The sequence below is a fragment of the Trichosurus vulpecula genome, chromosome 1, assembly GCF_011100635.1.
Source record: "Trichosurus vulpecula isolate mTriVul1 chromosome 1, mTriVul1.pri, whole genome shotgun sequence".
Taxonomy (NCBI): domain Eukaryota; kingdom Metazoa; phylum Chordata; class Mammalia; order Diprotodontia; family Phalangeridae; genus Trichosurus; species Trichosurus vulpecula.
The window spans coordinates 404,252,185-404,273,835 of record NC_050573.1 but is presented as its reverse complement, the minus strand read 5'-3'; the positions used below and the strand labels follow the sequence as shown (position 1 = coordinate 404,273,835).

Below are 21,651 nucleotides of genomic sequence, written 5' to 3'. Positions count from 1 at the left end.
AGGAAGGCCTCCTATAGAAAGTAACAATCACCCAGTGACTTGTGTGACCTCAACAAGTCCCTTAACCTCCCAGTACCCTGGGCAGCTCTTTAAGGATGAGAGTGAGTTAGTTTTCTCATAATGAGTTTCTTTTTAAGCAGGTGCATGGGATAGAAATACAAAAGTGAAAAAATCATCACCACCAGGGCACTTACATATTACTAGGGGGATGCAATATGTTCACAGATAAATGCAGAATATATGCACAGTAAGCAGTGATAGGGTGAAAATTTACTGATAACTGGGAGAATACCTTTTGTTTGAAGCATGCATTACTCAAATTGAGATTGGAATGGAGCTGTCAGGTTCAAGTGGTAGAGGTGAGGTCAAAGGGTATTTCAGTATGAGGATAGATTTGAGTGGGGAGAGACTGTATGCAGAAATACTTATTAGGAAGCTATGAATTCTAGGTGAGGAATGATAAGAGTTGAGGAAAAGGATGATTGTGTGAAGAGAGAAAAAGGGATGGATGCAAGAGATGTTAAAAAAGTAAAAAAGTAGCTTGGCAACTGATTAGATATGAGGGTTGAAGGAGAAGAAAGAGTTGAGTGTAATCCTTAAGTAGAGAACCTGGGTGACCAGGAGAATGGTGGTGCCGTCAACAGGTGTAGGGAACTGAAGAGGAAGAGGTGAGTTTGTATATGTTGAGTTTGAAATGCCTGTGAAATATCCAGGCAGTTGGTGTTGCAGGAATGAGTCTCAAGAGAGAGATATGAGGGCTGGACTTTTAAGTTTTGGCATCAGATGACAGTTTGCATACAGATGATAGCTAAATCAATGGGAGCTGATAAGATGACCTAGAAAAAAGAGGGGAGAGCCCAGAACAGAGTCTGAGTACTGTTCATATAGGGAGTACAACATGGAAGATGAACCTGCAGAGGAGACCAGTGAAATCACGTCTGGATACCTCTGAATATATTTCTCTGGGTAGTACTCGAAAGCTTTAAACTATCATTTTCACCACTTTGATTCCTACATATTCTGTTTCTTAATAGAGAGGATCGAGAAGCACGGTTCCTAGCTAGTAAAATGGGAATAGTAGCAACATTCCGATCATGGGCAGGTAAGTTCCTTCACTCTCCCTCATGAATTTGACTTACCATATTTTAGAGTCTTCTTGTTGCACATGACTCCCTTCCAAAAACTGTCCAGTGTGCTCATAAAGTTATTCTGTACTTGTAAAGACTTCATTTCCTTATCCCTTTAAAAGAGGTGCTGAGCTTAATTTTCTTGTTCAGGTTCTAGATAACATTGAAAGTGGCATCTAGGATAAGAAGGGAAGTGATTGAATGGGGGAAAAAATCTTTGATAAGAGGTTGATGAGAGATGTATAAACAATATATATAACAAATAGTCATTCCCCAACAGCAATGCAAAGTATTCAAAACCACATTAAAAAAATGCTCCACATGACTAATAATAAGAGAAATGTAAATCAAAACAATTCTAAGGTTTCACTTCACATGCTACAAATGTGCAAAAATGACAACATTGTTGGAAGGGTTTTGGAAAGATAGGCGTACTTAATACATTGTTGGTGGAGCTGTGAAATGGTGTAACCATTTTCGAAAGCAGTTTCGAATTTTGCAAATAACGTGACTAAAATGTCTATGCCCTTTGAACCAGAGACTGTTACCTTCCTTATGCACCTAGGAAGCCATTGATAAGAAAAAAGTCCCCAGCACTTTCTGTGATAGCTAAGAATTGGAAACAAAGTATATGCCTGTTAATTAGGAAATGGCTAAGCAGATTGTGTCAATAGATAATGTAATATAATATTACTATGCTATAAAAAATGATATGTGTGATGAATACCAAAAAACATAGAAAGATCCATATGAATGGATGCAGTGAAGTAAACAAAATGGAAATGAAAACAATAATACACCAAAAAAATGTAAATGTAAGAAAATTATTAAGATCAAGTGGGACTTGAATAAAGAGATAGGAGAAGACACTCTGTACCTACTCCTTTGTGGAAGTGGGAGGTCCATAGGTATTAGATACTGCGTGTTTTCAGACTTTTAATGTACTGATCAGTTGTGTGGACTTTTTATTTTGCTCTCTAAAAGATAACTTTTTGTCATGAAATCGCTGTCTGAGAAGATTAAGGGGAGGAATACATAGGGTACTATGGTGATATAAGAAATAAAATATCAATGAAAACCTATTTTAAAAAGTAAAGAATTTAATTGGGAACTACTCAACAAAATAAATAAAAGTACACTTTAAAAAAAGAGGAGTCTCACTTCTGTTCCCTCTGAGATTTTTTTTTCCCTTCAAAAACTCATTTAGCAGTAGCCACAGTGATTTAGTGTTTAACACACATATATATATATATATATATATATATATATATATATATATATACACATACACACACATATGTATATACATATATATTTGAGTTTAAAAATAGAATAAGAAAATTAAAATAAATTTTATATTATTCAGTAGAGAAGTTATTCGTATGCACTGGAAAATGTTAGTCAAGATTAGAAAGAATATTGTTTATATAATTTATACTAGAATAATATTTTAAATATTTTAAATTCTAGTTATAGCCAAATTGTTACAGAAGTTACTTGTTGATTGAAGTATTTGATTGCAGTAGATAATTATGTTTCTATGGTTTTTTTTCTTAAACAGGCATAATTAGTTTATGTAAGCCTGGCAACTCTGGGATCCAGTCTCTCATTGGGGTACTTTGTATACCAAATATGGAAATTCGGGTAGGTAAAATGTTTTGAGTGGTTGTTTTTTCTTGACTTTTTAGCCACACCTCTCTTCTTGGCAAGGATCATAGATAGTACCCTAAATTTAGATTTGTAAAGGATTTTTCAAGGTCATGTAATACAACTCTCTCTTACAGATGAGGAAACAGGAGCTCAGAAAGGGCAAGTAACTTGCTGAAGGCCAACTTGGTAGTAAGAGACAGAGTTAGGATACAAACTCAGGTTCTAAATCTAATACACTGTGCCTTGCTGACCCTCCAGTTAGAATAGAGACTTTGAAATTAAATAGGATAACATTCATTAAGACCTTTGATATAGTGGAAAAGCAATAGAATGGAAATCAGAATAGCTGATTTCCAGTTCTGGGCTTTTACTTGGTTGTTGTATGACCCTGAGAAAGGCACTCGATTATGATGATCATGATGGACCTCAGTTTCCTCATCTGTAAAAAGATAGGAGTAGAACTAGGTGATTGCTAAGGTCCTTTCCAGGGTTAAGATTCTGTAGTTCTGTGTTTATACATTTTGTTCCCAATATGTATGGATAGTGTTCTGTAATGTACATCAATACTTTTGTTGTTGTCAAATTGTTTCTCAATCATGTCTATCTCTTCATGACTCATTTTGGGGTTTTCTTGGCAAAAATAGTGGAGTGGCTTGTCATTTTCTTCTCCAGCTCAGCTTTACAGATGAGGAAACTGAGGCAAACAGGGTTAAGTGACTTGCCCAGGATCACAATAGTAAGTGTCTGAGGCCAGATTTGAACTTAGGTCTTCCTGACTCCAGGTCTGGCATTCTAGTCACTATGCCATCCAGCTTATCTTTGTTTTTCTGCTTTAGAGAAAAATGTGCTATTGAAAAGTGCCATATCAATCCAAACTATTAGTATTCCTGATTTTTAAAAGATTGAAGATTAGTAAAACATACTTATTTACAAGGCACATTCATAAACTTGAGAGGCATTCAGGAGCATTCAGATTGATGGTTTTGCCTCTGATTCATTCTAACTGTAAGAAAATGGGTAGTTCTCATTTCTAAAATATATAGAGAACTGAGTCAAATTTATAAGAATACAAGTCATTCCCCAATTGATAAATGGCCAATGGATATGAACACACAGCTTTCAGATGACGAAATTAAAGCTACCTGTAGTCAGATGAAAAAATGCCCCAAATCACTATTGATTAGAGCAGGCCTACACAACATATAGCCTGAAGGCTGATTGTAGCTCATCAGAGGATTTTAGGTGATCTGTGAAAAATGCAGCGTTGCCACTCCACCTGCTCCTGTTCATCACATGATCTGCTACAACCAATGGTCGTCAGTCTGTCTCTAGTCTAACCTTTCTGTGACCTGAAGAAGCTTATAAGTTGTGCAGGTCTGTATTAGAGAAATGCAAATTAAAACAACTCCAAGGTACCTCCTCACACCTATCAGATTGGCTAATATGACAGAAAAGGAAAATGATAAATGTTGGAGATGATGTGGGAAAATTGGGACACAAATGACATTGGTGGAGTTGTGAACTGATCCAACCATTCTGGAGAGCAATGTGGAACTATGCCCAAAGGGCTATAAAACTGCATACCTTTTGATCCAGCAATACTTCTTTGAGGGCTGTATCCCAAAGAGATCATAAAAAAGGGAAAAAGACCCACATATACAAAAATATTTATAGCAGTTCTTTTTGTGGTGGCTAAGAATTGGAAATTGGGATGCCCATCAGTTGGGGAATGGCTAAACTAGTTGTGGTGTATGAATGTAATGGAATACTATTGTGCTCTAAGAAATGATGAGCAGGTGGATTTCACAAAAACCTGGAAAGACCTAACATGAACTGATGCTGAGTGAAGAGAGCAGAACCAGAACATTTTAAACAGTAACAGCAACATTGTGTAATGACAAATTGGTAGACTTAGCTCTTCTTAGCAATACAGTGATCTAAGATAACTCCAAAAGATTCATGATGGAAAACACTATCCACATCCAGAGAAAGAACTATGGAGTCTGAATGCAGATTGGAGCATGCTATTTTCTCTCTTCTTTCGTTCTTGTGATTTTTCCCTTTTGTTCTGATTCTTCTTTCTCAACATGACTAATGTGGAAATATGTTTAACATGATTGTACATGTATAGCCTATATCATACTGCATGTCATCTTGGGGAGGAGGGAGGGGAGAAAGAAAAATTGGAACCTGATATTTATAAAAATGAGTGTTGAAAGCCACCTTTACATGTAAGTGGGAAAAAAAAATAAAATACTATTAAGTGGGCAAAAAAAGATGGCAGTTACTTACCCTGTCAGAACCCCCAGATGTATTTCTTAAATGATATGTCTGCATTGACGGAAGAAGTTTCCACAATAGAAGATCTCTACATCGATGAAAGGACAGGTCCTAGACCTGCAGTGCCCTTCCTCCTCTTGATTTTTTATTTACAAATTTTAAAAATATTTTACCATTACTTTCCCTCTTATTCTTTGATTGAGGCAAGAAAGGAGGACAAAGCATGTTGGATTGAAGATGGAAGAAGTTGGAAATACTAACTATATAAAGAACAAAAAAAAACCGAGAGGAAAGAAGATAGGCAAATAGAAAGGAAGAGGGAGGGAGTAAGAGGCAGTATAGTGTAGTAGATAGAGAGCTGGCCTTGGATTTTTTCTTTTTTCTTTTTGAGGGGGGAAGGCAGGGCAACTGGAGTTAAGTGACTTGCCCAAGGTCACACAGCTGGTGAGTGTCAAGTGTCTGAGGTCGTATTTGAACTCAGGTCTTCCTGACTCCAAGACTGGTGCTCTACTCACTGCGCCACCTAGCTGCCCCTGGCCTTGTATTTAAGGAAGGCTTGGATTAGGTTCTACCTGTAACACAGTAGCTTTGTTACCCTGAGCAAATCACTCTCAGTGCCCAGCCAATTCTGTAAGACTGGGTGTTGCACTGAAGGTCTGCATTAAAAGAGGAAGCTGCTTATTGGGATCTCCTTACACAGATGAAATGACATCGCTAGTTTTATTTTAATGGAACAAAAAGATTATGAATAAAAAATTGATCACTGAAAGGACATTGTTTTTTAAACATTCTTTTAGATGCTAGCCTTCTCTTTGCTTTGTGCTGTAGTAAGTTTCAGTGGAAAAATTCAAGGCAGAAGGAGTCTACCAATCAGCAATGTTACTGGATTCTTCATTGTTATATACTGCAACATTATATATTGACTCATATATTGGTCAGGCTCCACTAAGTCCAAGATGCCTGACAATTTTAGCCAGGTAGGGAATTTCACTTGTTAAATTTCCTTATTCAAGCCTCTCATTTGTAGTAATTTGTCTAATCATTCCTACAGGAAAAAAGAAGCCTAACGTACAATAGACCAAAGCTGTACTATGTCCTCTTGTACACGTAAATCAAATCCGAGCTCACTGCCAAATCCTTCTGATTCCTCCTAGGCTACATAAGTGGAGGAGGGAATAATCAGGCTTTCAACACAGCTACTGTGGTATACTCCAGTTTTTCTACTAGTACCTCTTCCTTTGGTTTCAATGTTTACCTCTCAAATGAAGAATATAGGACCGATAGCCCACATTCACAGTATTTCAGTTTGTATAAATTCCTTTACCAAGAACATACCAGAAATTTTAAAAATAAATTTCAGGTTAAAGAGCACATTTTGTCTTAAAAGCTTTATACATAGTGTGGGAGCATTGGACTTGGAATCAGATGACCTGGGTCGCAGATTTTATGCTTTCTAACTGGGTGTTTCTGGGCAAGGTACTTAATCCATCTGAGCCTCAGTTGACTCTTCTACAAAAGGGAGATAGTAAGTTATACCACCTCCCTCACAAGATTGTTGGAATTAAATGAAAAGCTGTATAAATGTGAGCTATATAAAATATGACTCTTCATACTTGCAGCGGGGTCTGCTTGAAGTTCTCTATGATATATTTCGTCTGCCTCTACCAGTTGTGACTGAAGAGTTCATTGAAGCACTGCTCAGTGTAGGTAGGTATTGAAAACAAGGTGCAGTCATTCTTGCATATCTTTTTCCTGCTAAAAATTGTCATTTTATCATTACAATTATCCCTTCCACATTGTGGGGTTTAGGGACGCAGTGCCCCCATGATCTGGAAAATCTGCGTAAAATTTTTTAGATGAACCAATTCAAATTAAAGTGAACAGAACCAGTAGAACAATTTGCACAATAACAATATTGTAAAGATAATCAACTTCGAAAGACTTAGTAACTAATTAGTACAATGACCAGCCATAATTCCAAAGGTGCAACAAAGCCTGTTGATGAAACATGCTACTCATCTCTAGACAGAGCAGATGGACTCAGTGCAGGCTGAAACACATTTTCTTCTTTCTTTTTTCTTGTGTTATTTGGAGGAGATGGGAGTGGAGTGGAGTAAGGAAATGACTATACATATTCATAATGGGTTTTGTTTATCTTGCCCTTTTAATGAGTAGGGGAGAGGGAGGAGAGAAGGAGAAAATTTGGAATTGAAAATAAAATTTTGAAAAATAAGATTTAAAACACACACAAAGAGGGGAAAAAAAAAACCAAGGGACCTTCAGTGACTGCAAGCTCACTGTGAGGAAACTGATTTGACTGTTAGGAAAATTAATTTAGTCTTATAATATCCTGTAATAGTATTACTAAACTAGAGAGTGCAGAACTAGAATGTTGTTTTCAGTTCTGAATGCTATATTTACTAGGGAATTTGACAAACCACAGTGTGCTCAGCTTTCTTTACTCACTCTCTGAAGAGGAAAACCTGAAACTGTGTCATGAGTATGACATTGTGTTGTATTATATATTGAAGGAACTGTGGATATTCAGCTTGGAGAGAACTTAGAACAGAACAAATACCTCCTATGTGCCATTCAGTGCTGAGCACTGAGGATCTAGAGAGAGAGAAAAGATAGCCCTTGCTCTCAGTGAGCTCACAGTCTAATGAGGAAGACAACATGCAAATAACCAGGTACAAACGAGCTATCTACAGGCTACATGGGAAATAGTTCACAGAGAAAAAGTACTAGCATTGAGGGGGATCAAGAAAGGCTTTCTGGATGAGGTGGGATTTAATTCATACTTGAAGGAAGCTGGAGAAGCAAGGAGGTGGAAGTGAGAAGTTAAACATTAGAGCACTTTTTAAATAGGAAGAGATATTTGCCTCATTTTATATAATTCTAGAGTGTAAAACAAGGTTTCTTGGCTACAAGTTACAAAGAGGTAGATTTAACTTTAATATGAAGAGGAACTTCCTAACATCCCCAAAAAGTATGGCATGCTTCATGAGGTAGAATTCTAAGCAATTAAGGTATTCAGGCAGATATTAAGTAATTTTTGGTGAATTTATAAAGGAATTTCATCTTCAATATAGGAGTTTCTGAACTTGATATTATATCGGGTACCTTCTAGTTATAAAATCCTGTAAGGAAACAGGAGATCTAAGTACACAATTCACAAACTATTATTTAACTGTGAATAATCAATATTTATTTAAACACAAATATCCTTTGTAAATACTGTTTAAGTATTCATCAAATGTCCATTTCAAATAAGTGATATTTTTCTAGCTTTTGATTGTATTTTGTCTGATAATCTTCCAGATTTCTTCTGAGTACAACAGAATGTTACCAAAAGTGATACAGTTTTTAAGAAAGAAAGCTGTGATAGGTACATTTCTTTGTTCCTAATGTTAGCATTTTTATTGATTTTAGATCCAAGTAGATTCCAAGATTGTTGGAGACTTTCAGATGGCTTTGTAGCAGCTGAAGCTAAAACTATTCTTCCCCACCGAGCCAGATCCAGGTAGAATTTAGTGACAGCATATTGTTACATTTTTTATTAGAATTAGTGTTTTTTTCCTAAACCGTATAACATGATGAAAAACATTTAAACATTTTTGTGTTAATATGTTTGTAGACCAGACCTCATGGATAATTATTTGGCACTGGTACTTTCTGCTTTCATTACTAATGGACTTTTAGAGGTAAGTGAAATTATCGTAAATAGTATTTCAGAATTTACCTTATTTTTTTCTGATGATTTCTTTCAAAACAGCAAAATTTACTTCATTGATATATAATGAGAGCCAATTTAATTAGAACACTGAAGTAGGAGTGAAAACACTTATTTTCCTTATATAGAAAGTAAGAGTTAATGAATAATTCCTTTCTAGCTCTTAACTCATGAAATTGTTATAAGGAAGCATCAAATGAGATATTTTACATTGAAGAACTCTATAAGTGACATAAAAATTATTTTAAATTAACCAGCATTCCTTAAGCACTTATTTTGTACAGAACATTGTTCTGGACATTGATGTGTACAAAGTTTAGAGAAGACACAGCCCTGCCTTTAAAGAGTTTATAGTTTGGTAGGGGTCTGCAACACATAAATAACTACAATACAAAATTTTCTCTAATAATGTCATAGAGAATTGCAAACAAATTGCCCTGTGAAGCCCTAGAAGGAGAGAAATCATTATGGACTAGGAGGTCAAGATGGGCTTTGTGAAAGGACTGGCATTTGAGATGAGTTGTAAAAGAATGTAAAAATTTTAAGAGGGTAGGGAGTAGACAGAGAAGGAAGGCAATCCAGACATAAAGAATCCAAAGGATGAAAAATGTAGGGCCTCTTAAGAAACGGTTTGATCGATAATTGACATATGTAGAGGAGAATAATGAGAGAGCAACCTAGAAGGGTAGAATGGTACCAAAATTGTGAGGGTCTTGAATGCCAGACTAAGGAGTTTGAGCTTGAAATATGGAATAATATGATCATATTTACGCAGAAGGAATCCATAATCTTTTAACTTTTTGCAATAGCATGGCAGAGGAGATTAGAGTAAAGGCTTAGAGACCTACAGTCAATTATGCTATAATTCTTGTTTTGAAAATGCATGTTTGTTCTAATGTGATTGATATTTTAGGGGCCAATTTGAACATAGTGCAAATTTTGCATGTGCTTATATGCAAGAATGCATAAAACTGCATCCAAATGAACTGAGCTCACATAGAAATACATAGAATTCCTGCATGCACACACCTCAGACATTTACCGGCTACCTCAGTTCATAGTGTATGTTTTCCTTAGAAGGTAGTTTTTTTTCTGTTATTTTGCTTTTGAGAACTTTTACGTATTTAAAAAAAAAATGCAAAATCCCACACATCTGAGTACTTTACTTCAAAATTGCCAAGCAGAGAATGCAAAAGGAAACCTTTAAATGTTGAAGAGAAGCTTGAAATAAAATGTTTTTTAAAAAATGAGATAACATGCATGTGATATCTCCCAGGCAAAAGGCATAAAAGAATCCACATTATGGACCATTAGAGACAACTTGAATGAAAATCTACAAGAGCTTTGGGTGGTTTCTCCTTCACTATCCCTAAATTGCTTGGGCTGCCTTCCTGCCCCATCCTGCATACCTCCGTCTCCCTCCCCGCCCCCAGCCATTGTCTTTGCCAGCTCTGTCTTCATAGGAACCGCACTACCACTATTTAATAATAATAATACTAGCTCATTTATGTAAGTGCTTACTATGTGCCAGGCATTGTGCTTAGTGCTTTATGATTATCTCATTTGATCTTCAGAACTCTGGCTGGTAGGTGCTATTATTATCCCTAGTTTACAAATGAGGAAACTGAGGCAGACAGGTTAAATAACTTGTTTAGGGTCATATAGTATGTGTCTGATGCTAGATTTGAACTAGAGTCTTCCTGAATCCAGGCCTGGCACTATCCACTGCACTACCTAGCTGCCTCTTTACTTATTGTAGTATTTATGTATTTCTTAACCATATAACATGTATTAAACTGTGCTGCTGTTTTTATTAAATCCTAATTTGCTTTATGTCACTAACAGAGTTTTTGAGTGTTGTGTCTCTTACCCCATTTTCACTATAAACTCTGTAGTTTTTGCTGTTCCATTTTGCTTAGCACACTGATTTTTAGGAAGGTATATGTCTCCTTATAGGAAAACTGACTACATTTGGAGTCCATAGCACTAGTTCTAGTGAATAGTAATAAAAAGTCTATACTTGTCTGGTGACATCAGGAGAGAAAGGATGAATGCAAGAGATTTTAAAAGTGGACTTGATCTTAGTAACTTTGAGATATGAAAGATGAGGAAGAGGGAAGAGTCCAAAAAAGTGACATTAAGATGTTAAATGTGGAAGATTGGGTGAATGGCAATGCTTTTGACAGTCAGAAGGAGAAGCACATTTCTAAGGAAAAGTTAATTAGATTGAGAATGAAATGAAATGAGAAAGTATAGGCATATATATAGGGTATGTTTAGTGTGGCCATATCTACCCTAATGTGTCCAAAATAATAGGGTATTATGTTTCATTTTTAAGTTTGTATTTTTATTAGGAAGTTTAGTTCATTTTTTTTAAGTTTAGCTAAATTTTAGTTCTTTAGTTTGATAAATAAAAATAATTCCTTTATTCAGTATGTTTGCCTTTAAAAAATTTCCCATGCTGCACATGATTGTGGATAGTAAGAATGTGAGAACATTTCTCAAGAGTGATAAAAATGCAAGCTAAGATTATGTACCATCAATTTATAGTAGGTAAAATTAGCCTGAGATATTACATATCTATTATGAAATATTACAGCAAATTTTTCTTTTCTTTCCCTCCCTCCCCCCCCAAAGGGTTTGGTTGAAGTAATAACAAGCAGTGATGACCATGTTTCAATTAGAGCTACAATCCTATTAGGGGAACTTTTACATATGGTAAGCCTAACATCTTATGAATTCAATATACTATGATTTTATTAAGTTCTTGGCTCTATAAATAACTTTAAAATGAATTATCTTTACAATTATGGGGGGGGAATATTTCTTCCACATGTCTCTTGATATTTTATATTTCAGTCTGTAGTGGCTTACTACATTAGCTTAACTGAAATCTTTTCTTATTCCTTCTTTTGGCATGGAGGTATACCTGGGTTTTCAAACACTATGCCAGCAGAGCATAAACCTTCAGAGGGTCTGATTATATAAATTTAGAGAGGGTCATCCTCATATTGTCTGGAGGGTGTTGAATTTTTCAACTTTAGCAGTTCTCAAAAACATTCTTTGAAATCATAATTATGCTGTGCATTAGTGGCCTGCACTGATAACTCAAAAGTTATTATGATCCGTACTTTTTAGATTAACAAAGTCTTATACTCACTGTATAGATTGATACTCCATAGCCATCCAGATCTTTACTTCTCTCTAACTTCCCACTCCAAAAGCCAGTAAATCACATGTAGTAGTTACCCAGTTGGGTATATAGCAGATGCAGAAAACTCTTGTGCTCAAACTACTACTGTATGTAAAGAAGTTCATACAAAATTGTCTTATTTTAATAGAAATGTATGTATAAGTTTGGAGGAATTTTTATTTTGCTTTTCTTGCTAAGTCAGCAACATATATAACTGGGAGACTGTTTTGAGTAAGCTATTTGCCCCAAAAAGACTGACTCCCTCTGCTATTGATGCATGTTATCAGAGCATAAATTTAGTTCAACAGATTGACAGATTTAAATTCAACAACAGTTTATTCATCATATACTATGTAAGCACTGTGTTAAGTGCTCAGGATAAAAAGGTGATAAATTACAGTCCTTGCCCATGAGAAACTTATATTCTAGTAAATCATAACTTGGAGCCAAGATAATAGGAGAGAGGGAGGTGGGAGAAGGCCAAAAAAACATTTTAAGTATGTGAAGAGAAAATAGGCTAGCCCAACCTCTTTATAATTTATTGGCAAGTAAAGTAAGTGCTTTGACAGATAAATAGAAAGCAATATCTACTATCTCCTTTCCTCTCCTAGCTTCTAGACCTTTTAAAATTGCATTTTATAGTTTCTAACTTCAAAGTTGACTTCTCTTGGAAAAATAATTATGGTGTTTGATGTAAAGAAAAATGAGATGATTTCAATAGTAATTGCAGATTGATGGTCAATTAAAGAACAGTTCATTTTGGTTTCCTTTACCCCCTGTAATACTGAGCAGATATTTTTGTTCCCTCAGTAAGGGTCTACAGGCTTTAAAGTTTTGCTTTGGATTTGAGACCTGACCCAAGGCATCCTTAACAGTAACAATACACACTCAAATTCATACCACTTTGTCTTATTTCCCTATTTTGTTATTGTACCAATATTGGCTTTCCAAAGAGACAAGCCAAATCAACATCTCACTAAATGTATATTTAGGTTTCTTTTCAAACTGTAAGAATTATTTAAAACTTTTATTTAGAGAGTATTATTTAGGATAAATTAGGCCCAATGATTTCAGATTCACACATACTCATGTAAGAAAGTTTTCAAGAAGATAACCAGTTTGAATTCATTTGAATGCCACTTAAAAAAAACTACATTGAATTAAAAGGCCTGTGAATAAGGGGCTCTGCATGATTTGTTTAATGTAATATGAGTATAAACATATGTATCTTCCATATGCATATATGTATATACACATACCCTCCACTGAATTCCTACTTCGATATCTTATCCTTGCATGGAGGATAACCTTGGGTTCTTGAGCACAACTTTGGTTGGTCCTTCCAAGCTGAAAAGGGTTCAAGTACAGGTGCTTCTTGCCTGAATATGTGTATTGTCTGAAGACTAGCCTCTGTAGGTTTGTAGAACCTCCTCTCTAGAGGTTTAGCTGCATGGTAATTTTATTTTTTAGCCACAACAACTGATAAAGACGATCTTTTAAGGTGTAGAGGGGTTGCAGTCTGCATTGGTAAAGGGAATTACCCACACTGATAAAATCACAGATCATTTAAGTAATGAAATCAGCCTTTTATGGTATATTCATGTGGTATTTGTTTTTAGGCAAACACAATCCTTCCTCATTCACATAGCCATCATTTGCACTGTTTACCAACGTTAATGAACATGGCAGCATCCTTTGACATCCCTAAAGAGAAAAGACTGTAAGTATGAGCTATCCCAGATCTTTAAAGATACTTAGCATGTGAAGGTTCTATTATAATTACTTTAAGTTCACATATATGGTATTATGACAGTTTTTAGTGCAGGCAAGGAAAGAAATGTTCACAACATGCTTTTTGCATAAAATGCATAGCATTTCTCTTGTACATTACACAACTGATATGACAGTAAAATCACATGAGGATTCTTCATTACTCTTTTGCCATACATTGTTTGGGGTCATTCATGTAGAGTACCTGCAACAGTGATAATTTTTGAAAAGAAGAGATAAATAGTATTGTAGAATTTGAGTTTTTAGGTATATCATTTTAAATATTGTAAATACGAAACCAAAATTGTATTATAGGCACAGACACCTCTCTAGATTCTCAGTACTAAAATAGTTATAGACAAAATTTGCAAAAACAAGAAAAGTGCACTATCACTGGAGTTGCAGTGCTTAAAACTTGGACGAGGAGGAACTTGAGAGAGCTAGGCTAAAGGGGAAAGGTAAACTGGGTTTGTAGAAGTTCACCATAGGGAATTGGAGACTCATATCAGCCTAGTTCCATTTGTGCTTTCCTCACCAAAATTTTAAAAACTTAAATGACCATGCTATGGGCACTTGGTACTGTACTTTATATTTGCTTTCTGGTTCATTTCCACATCTATCACCTCTCTCTCTTCCAAGAAATAGTCTACATTTTTAGGGCTGAAAGTATGAGTCAGGATCAAGACTGCTGACAAATTTAGTAGCCCAATTTCATCAGTTGTTTTGCAAAATCTAGGAAGTATATTAGTTGCTCTTTTATGGAAATCCAAAGAAAAATGTGGTCCCATAATTTTTTAATTAACTATCTCTTGCATTAAAATTGTACATGCTGTGGTCTGATTTGCCATAATAACAACTTTTAAGGAATTTATGCTTTGTTGTAGTAATAATTACAATTTTTTTTTCCTTATTAGGCGAGCCAGTGCAGCTCTGAACTGCTTAAAACGCTTTCATGAGATGAAGAAACGAGGGCCTAAGCCTTATAGTCTTCATTTAGATCACATTGTTCAGAAAGCGATGGCCACACACCAAAAAAGAGATCAGTACCTCCGAGTTCAGAAAGATATTTTTGTTTTGAAGGTATTTATGTGAAGCCTGAATTTAAGTGACTTGTGACATTTCTTAATTGAAACTGTGTATGTAATTTTATCTAAAAAATAGTTTGATTTTCATAATTCTAATTTATATTCTCCGGGAAGCATTCAGATTTAATATTTTAACGTTAATAGATTTTAGATGCCATCTGTCACATCTATGATTGAATTATATCCTTAAATGGTAGAGCTTTTTGGGGGGTGGAAAGGCACATTGAAAATTTGGGTTTTATTTTTTTGTGTGTATCTGATTAATTTGCTGCAAAATAATTTTCCTTCCCACTTTCTAATGGTTCAAGGATACAGAGGAAGCTCTTATGACCAATCTTAGAGACAGCCAAGTTCTTCATCATAAAGAGAATCTTGAATGGAATTGGAATCTCATAGGCACCATTCTTAAGGTAGGACAGAGCATTTTGTGATTTGATGAAATGAGTTTACGTATATACTTCTTATTGCTTCAGATCCCGTTTTTGATTGTTGGTTTTTAATACCTCCATAAATATTTAGGAATTGATGGTTTAAAAGACAGTTTCTACATAATCCATTATCTTTTTTCTAGTGGCCAAATATAAATCTAAGAAACTATAAGGATGAACAATTACACAGGTATGTAAGAACTACATAAATTCACTGCTTGGGGAATATTACCCCATAGTTACTAAAATTAGTCACTCAGTGTCATACACAACTTACATTCATTTCTTTTATAAGTAGAACGTGTGTAGGCCTGTGTGGCTGTGGGTAAGTCATTAATATCTGAATGTTCCAGGCAACTCTCTAAAACTGTAGGTCACAGACAAGTCTCTTTTGTAGCATTGTTGTGAGGAAGTTCCCCACACTGATGAAGCCACAGATCCATATCCTAAAATAATATTTTAATTGGAACAGACAAATGGACTAATATGGTCATAGTGGGGTATTTTTTCATTCACAAAAAGGTTGTTTTGTGTGCTTTGTGCAAACTTTCTAATTTTAAAATTCAGAAAATTTCCTATCTTTTGAAAATGTAGTTTCCATTTCAGTTTTGATACTAACCAATTTAGTCATTCACTAATCTGAATTTCTCAGACTAAGAAACCTTCACAGAGTATTGTAGACTAGCATGTCACAGTGATGATAACAGGCACTCAGTAAGTGTTTATTAATTTTGATAATGATTTGTTAGATTATTTCCAGCCTGATTTCCTTCATATACCACCAAAGCTGGTGACTGTTTTTAACCTGCCCCAGTAGCTCCATCTTGTTCTGTCCTTGAGTTGATTTGTGGGCAGCCCTTAACCACCCAGTCCTTTTCTCCATCCTTCATTCTCAATTCCAAAGACTCACCTTTTTTTTTCCAAAGAACCTGGTAATTGATGGAAGAGTTTAAGAGCTCCTCATCTAAATCATTCTGTAGACAGTACACAAAACATTTCTCATTAGAAATGCTGAAGTTCAATTAGTCTAAGCCATTTTGGGGTCGGGAAGATTCAATATTACTTTAAGATTTTCTTCAACATAAAAACATGTTTTTAATAATTTAGATTTTCCACCAAGTTTTAGTGATTGTAATGATATATATATATATGAGACATCCATATCATTGACTTTTTTGGTTAATTATAATAATAGCTATCATTTATATAGTACTTTAAAATTTGCAGTGCCTTATACATATCTTCTCATTTGATTCTCAGGACACCCTGGTAGAATGGTGCTAGTATGACTTCCATTTTACAAGTGAGGAGTTGAGAGAGGTATAGTGACCTTGACAAGGTAACATGACTAGGAAGTGTTAGAGGGAGGATTTGAACTTGGCTCTTTCTGACTCCAAGTCTAATTCTTTATCCATTACATCACTTAGCCAACATTCCCTGCAGTAGTGATATTTAAATCTGAGAAACATGTATAATAGCATTGTACTGTAGAACACAGCGATTAATTAAAATATATATTAATATCTTTTTTTTTTACATCCCAGTTATTTCCAAATATGCCCTTCCCACGCAGAATTCCTGTCCTGTAAACTAAAATTCAGAAACTAAGACACAATTCAGGAAAACCAACTGATCTCTCTTCTACAATGAAAGAAGTGGCACTTGATTATTTTAGCTGAGAATAAAATGTGAAAGAATGATACTTTGTGGTGTAAATAAAATACTTTAAGCATCTGTGATCTTTGTGTAGGGAATTCTCAGTATTGGAACTCTAATCAATGCATGTCACAACCCCTATGACTTAGGTAAGTTCTAGGAAGTTGCCTAAATTTAAGTGATTTGCCCAGGGTCACACAGGTAATAGGTGTCACAGGTGGGTTGTGAACCCAGTTCTTAATTGACTCTTAAGCATTATAACCATTATGCTTATGTTGAATTTCTTTGATAAAATAAACTATAGTAATGATCAAATTAACTTTTTTTTGCTGACTTGTTAACCATGGAAACTAAGAAATCATAGAATTTTGAAACTTGCTTACTATTATGTAGTACGACATGATTTTGTAGAATCATGGGAAAAACAAAACCTGTCCTGTACTACATAGGAAGATTGACGTCTAAGATCCCCAATAATTCACTCCCTCATCTATCCAGTTTCATCACTAGCTTTATAATGCCTGTTTTTTTTTTCTAGCCAAGTCTTTTTTTTTTTTCAGCTTTATAGTTTCTTTCATGTGTTTTGTCAAAAAATTCTTAGGTTACACTAGTACCATTTAGAGTGAACTCTTACTTAGCATTTTTATCAATAACTTGTGTAAGTAAACAGATGGCACAGGGGTCAAGTTTGCAGCTAGACATAGATAAAATTAACAGGAATAACCAGCTAACAATAAGGATCCAAAAAGATCTTGACAGACTTTAGAAATATTGGGCTGATTTTTATCCAGTGAAACAGGGAGCAATGAAAAACCTTAATGCTTGGGTTCAGAAAGTCATTTTCACAAATACAAAGTGAGAAAGACTTGCCTAACTCGGAAATGAAGATCTCAGGGATAGAGGGGATAGAGGAAGGGGAGTGGGGGGTAGTGTACTATGAGCTCAGCATGATTCAGCAGTATGATTTGGCAGTTCCCAAAGTGAACTCAATTTTAAGTTGCATTCTAAGAATCCTGTTGCCCTAGGTAGAGAGACAAATATTCTATTTCTAGAGTATTTGTTCAATTTTGGGTGCTATAATTGAGAAAAAATATTGATAAACTAGGAATTGTCCATGGTAGGGTAACCAAGAAGGGCCTGGAAGTCAAACTGTATATAATTTCATTCAAAGGAACTGAGTATCTTTATTTAGCCTGTAAAAAAGATTTGGAGGAGCACATGATGACTGTTCTTAAGTATTTAAAGGGCTGTCTTATGAAACAAGGTTTCAACTTGCTCTAAATATCCTCAGCTGGCAGAACTAGAAGTAGTGGTTAGAAGTTGCAGAGAGGCTGTTTTAGACTTAATGTAAGGAAAAACTTCCCTGTAATAGGATAATAAAAGCTACCCAAATGTAGAATTGTTTGCTTTGTTAAGTTTTCCCTCTTTTTCAGGTCTTCATGTAAAGGCTAGTGTTTGGCCTCTAAGGTCCCTGATTTTGTAAACTACTTTTTAGGATTTATACCAAAGGGTATCAGTGGAATAAAAATGTTGGTGCAGTGTATTTCCTTCTCATCCTTTTATTCATAATTGTCTATCATAGGGACATAAAGTTTATGGCTGAGGAGAATTTTAGAGATAGGTGTACATAACTGTTTTTCTATGCCCCAGAATCCTAGGAATGGTTTTACATTTTTAAATAAAGTTTTATTGTATATACAAATGTAATAGCCATTCTTAGTTGATTGGGCCATATAAAATAGGTGATAGGCCACATTTGGCCCTCAGGCTATAATTTGGAGATACCTGGTCAAATTCAGCTTTCCACCTTTTACAGTAGAAGGAACAGGCTCAGAGAACTCAATGATTTTCCCCAGTAAGTAGCGGAACTAGGATTTGGTCTCATGCCTTCTATCAACAAGGCCTTTAATCTACTACAGATTGTTTTAGATTTAGGATAATTATTCCATTGTGAGAAAACATTAACTTTCTAATCTTAATCTTAGGTTTGTACGACGACTACTCTATTTTTACAAGCCCAGCAGCAAATTATATGCCAATTTGGATCTGGATTTTGCCAAATCCAAGCAACTCACAGTTGTGGGTTGCCAGTTTACAGAATTTCTTCTTGAGTCTGAAGAGGTGAGATATATTTTTACTCTGAATATTTACCAGATCAAATGGTTATGCTTTGCCAGGGTAAGGAAAACACTACTTTTATGTAGCTATTCAGAGTCAAGTTTAGGGGAGACTATAAGAATATAAGCTGTAAAAATTTCTGCTGTCCATGTAAAGCTAAGACCAAAGACATCTAGAAGATTTTGTACAAAGGTTGGATTCTGTGGCTATAACATTCAACTTGGCAACTCTAAGTTGCTTTGAAAACTGTAAGTATACCAATTGTAGAAACTACTGTTCGTGAAGAATCTTGTGGTACTTTCCCTACACAAAATATCTTTCATCATCTCCCTTCCTTTGTTAACTTTCACGCCCATTTATCTTCTCAAGTATCAAGAACCCAAGGAAGCAATCTGAAGGTGGGAGCAGAAAAACAAAGTTTTGTAACTGTGCATGTTGACAGAATAATGTAGAACTCCCCCGCCCCCCTAGTCTCATTGAATAGATATTTGCCTGTTGGATTCACCTCTGGCACTCGTGATTTCTTTCTCCTTGCCATAACCCTGTAATATAATTTTTTATGTAGTAAATAATCTCTTCATTTCTGGTCAGAAAAGTTCTTAGAAATGGAAATGACTTTTCTGCTTCTCCCTACTTGAATGTTAACTCTTTAAGGTCAGGGACTGTTTTTATTTTTGGATATTTAACCTGAGCTTGAATATTCCCAGTAAGGTGAGTGCCTGTCTGGGAGGGCAGCTTCTTAGAATCCTAGCCTTCCTGGGCCAACCATTGATCCCTCTCAGCACCCTCTGTGGCCTCTTGCAGTTCTACCTCTGCCAGTCTCATGTCTAATCCTCCTCTCATCTCAGCTTCCAGCTACACACACACACACCATGGGAGGCCTCCACCCTGAGGCTGAACCCTAGTTATGGTGATAACCCACCTGAACTCAGTCCTCAATAATTAACAAACTTCCCAGTCATACTCACCCTATGCCAGTGATTCTAAACACTTCCCCCCGCCCCCATCATTACTCAGACCCCATGCTCTGTCCTTCACTGCCTGCTTTCTTGTTCTCATTTCCTTTAACCCAGTGCCCCTGTGCACTCTTCTAAAGCTTCCTACCCCTACCACTGTACCATGCCTGCTTCGTAGATAACAAACTTGCTTTTATCTTAAATCTTTTCTTTCTCATTCTTTCTATCTTTTTGCACTTAGATCAGGCCACTTATTCCAACACTGGTTATACTTCTCTCCTCGTCCCCCAAAGTCCATTCACTGATAGAGCTGAAAGAGTTGGAATATTCCTTGTTCCCCACGTAACACTCCCAGGCTCTCCTTTGAGGTTCATTCCATCTATTTTTACCATGCAAACGATTCTGGTAGCTGTTAACTATTGACTTATAGGGCTCTTCCCCTCTAATGCCGGCTCGTAGTCTTGTTTCCTCCCAAAATCATATTAAGGGACTTCAGTATACGTATTGATACTTTCTCAAGCACCTTTACCTTCCATTTCTGCAGTTTGCTCATTTCATATGACCACCTCTACCTTATCTTAGCTACATGGAGAAATGGTCATACCCTTGATCTTGCCCTCACCCACAAGTGTTCTTTTACCGTGTTTATGAACTTTGAAATTCTCTTATCTCTCTATAGTGTCCTTTTGAGTCCCTGGCTCCATTATCAAATTGTTGATTATGCCCTGACAAGCCTCAGCCTTGGATCACTCTGACATTCACCACTTTTGTTGCTACATAATGTCGAAACTCTCCTGACTAGGTTAACTACAGATTTATATTGTATAACCTCAACTGATCCTTCACTACTGTGAGGTAGTCCTACTTTTTCTTCTTTACCAACTCACTGTCCCACTTTACACAGCACCTCTTCCAAAACTTTTCAGTCCTCCTATGGCTCCTCTCTCCACCCTCTCAGCTGAAAACTTTACCTCATATTTCTTTCAAAAATTTGAACCCATTATCTGGGAGCTCCCTTTCTTTCATCTCGTATCACTTAGATGCCTTCTGCCACTCTCTCCTCTCATGCAATTCTCACATGAAGAGATCTTTCTCCTCGTCATGACAAGCCCCTCAACCTACACAAACAATCTTTTTCCAAGCTATCTTTTCTTCTGTCATCCATACTCTCATTAACCTTTATTCTCCATATATTTTCCCACTTTCGATAAAATATTCTCAAGTCTCATTATACTCAAAAAAATTGTTCTATGCCTATATCTCTCTTCTTATTCTAAACACCTATGTCTAAACACTTAAGGCCATCTATAAATGGTGCCTCCATTTCCTTTCAGTCTCTTCCTAACTTTCTGCAGTCTGGCTTCTGACTTTATTATTAAACTTTAACTGCTCTCCACAGTCACCGTGACGTCTTAACAAATCTAAAGGCCTTTCCTCAATCCTTATCCTTGACCTATCTGTAGTCTTTGATACTCCCTCTAGATTTTTGTGACACTGTTTTCTCCTGGTTCTCCCACCTATGTGACTGCTCCTCAATATCCTTTATTGGATCTTCTTCCCCTCCCACTTTCTTACGTGAAGAGGTGGTCTTTCTCCTGCCCAAGGCAAATCCCTGCATACACACTCATCCACTGACATTGACTTTCTTGTTTACG

General features: G+C 35.9%; 1 protein-coding gene across 1 annotated transcript in view; it reads left to right on the top strand.

Moving 5' to 3' along the window:
• RICTOR (RPTOR independent companion of MTOR complex 2) overlaps positions 1 to 21,651 on the top strand; it is a 136,982-nt gene that overhangs the window by 76,453 nt on the left and 38,878 nt on the right. The window contains exons 10-20 of the mRNA XM_036759003.1: positions 1,035 to 1,102; positions 2,689 to 2,771; positions 6,677 to 6,764; positions 8,490 to 8,580; positions 8,695 to 8,761; positions 11,428 to 11,508; positions 13,603 to 13,703; positions 14,668 to 14,833; positions 15,147 to 15,248; positions 15,410 to 15,456; positions 18,908 to 19,043. Of these exons, the coding sequence (XP_036614898.1) occupies positions 1,035 to 1,102; positions 2,689 to 2,771; positions 6,677 to 6,764; positions 8,490 to 8,580; positions 8,695 to 8,761; positions 11,428 to 11,508; positions 13,603 to 13,703; positions 14,668 to 14,833; positions 15,147 to 15,248; positions 15,410 to 15,456; positions 18,908 to 19,043 (1,030 nt within the window). The remainder of the gene's footprint in view (positions 1 to 1,034; positions 1,103 to 2,688; positions 2,772 to 6,676; positions 6,765 to 8,489; positions 8,581 to 8,694; positions 8,762 to 11,427; positions 11,509 to 13,602; positions 13,704 to 14,667; positions 14,834 to 15,146; positions 15,249 to 15,409; positions 15,457 to 18,907; positions 19,044 to 21,651) is intronic.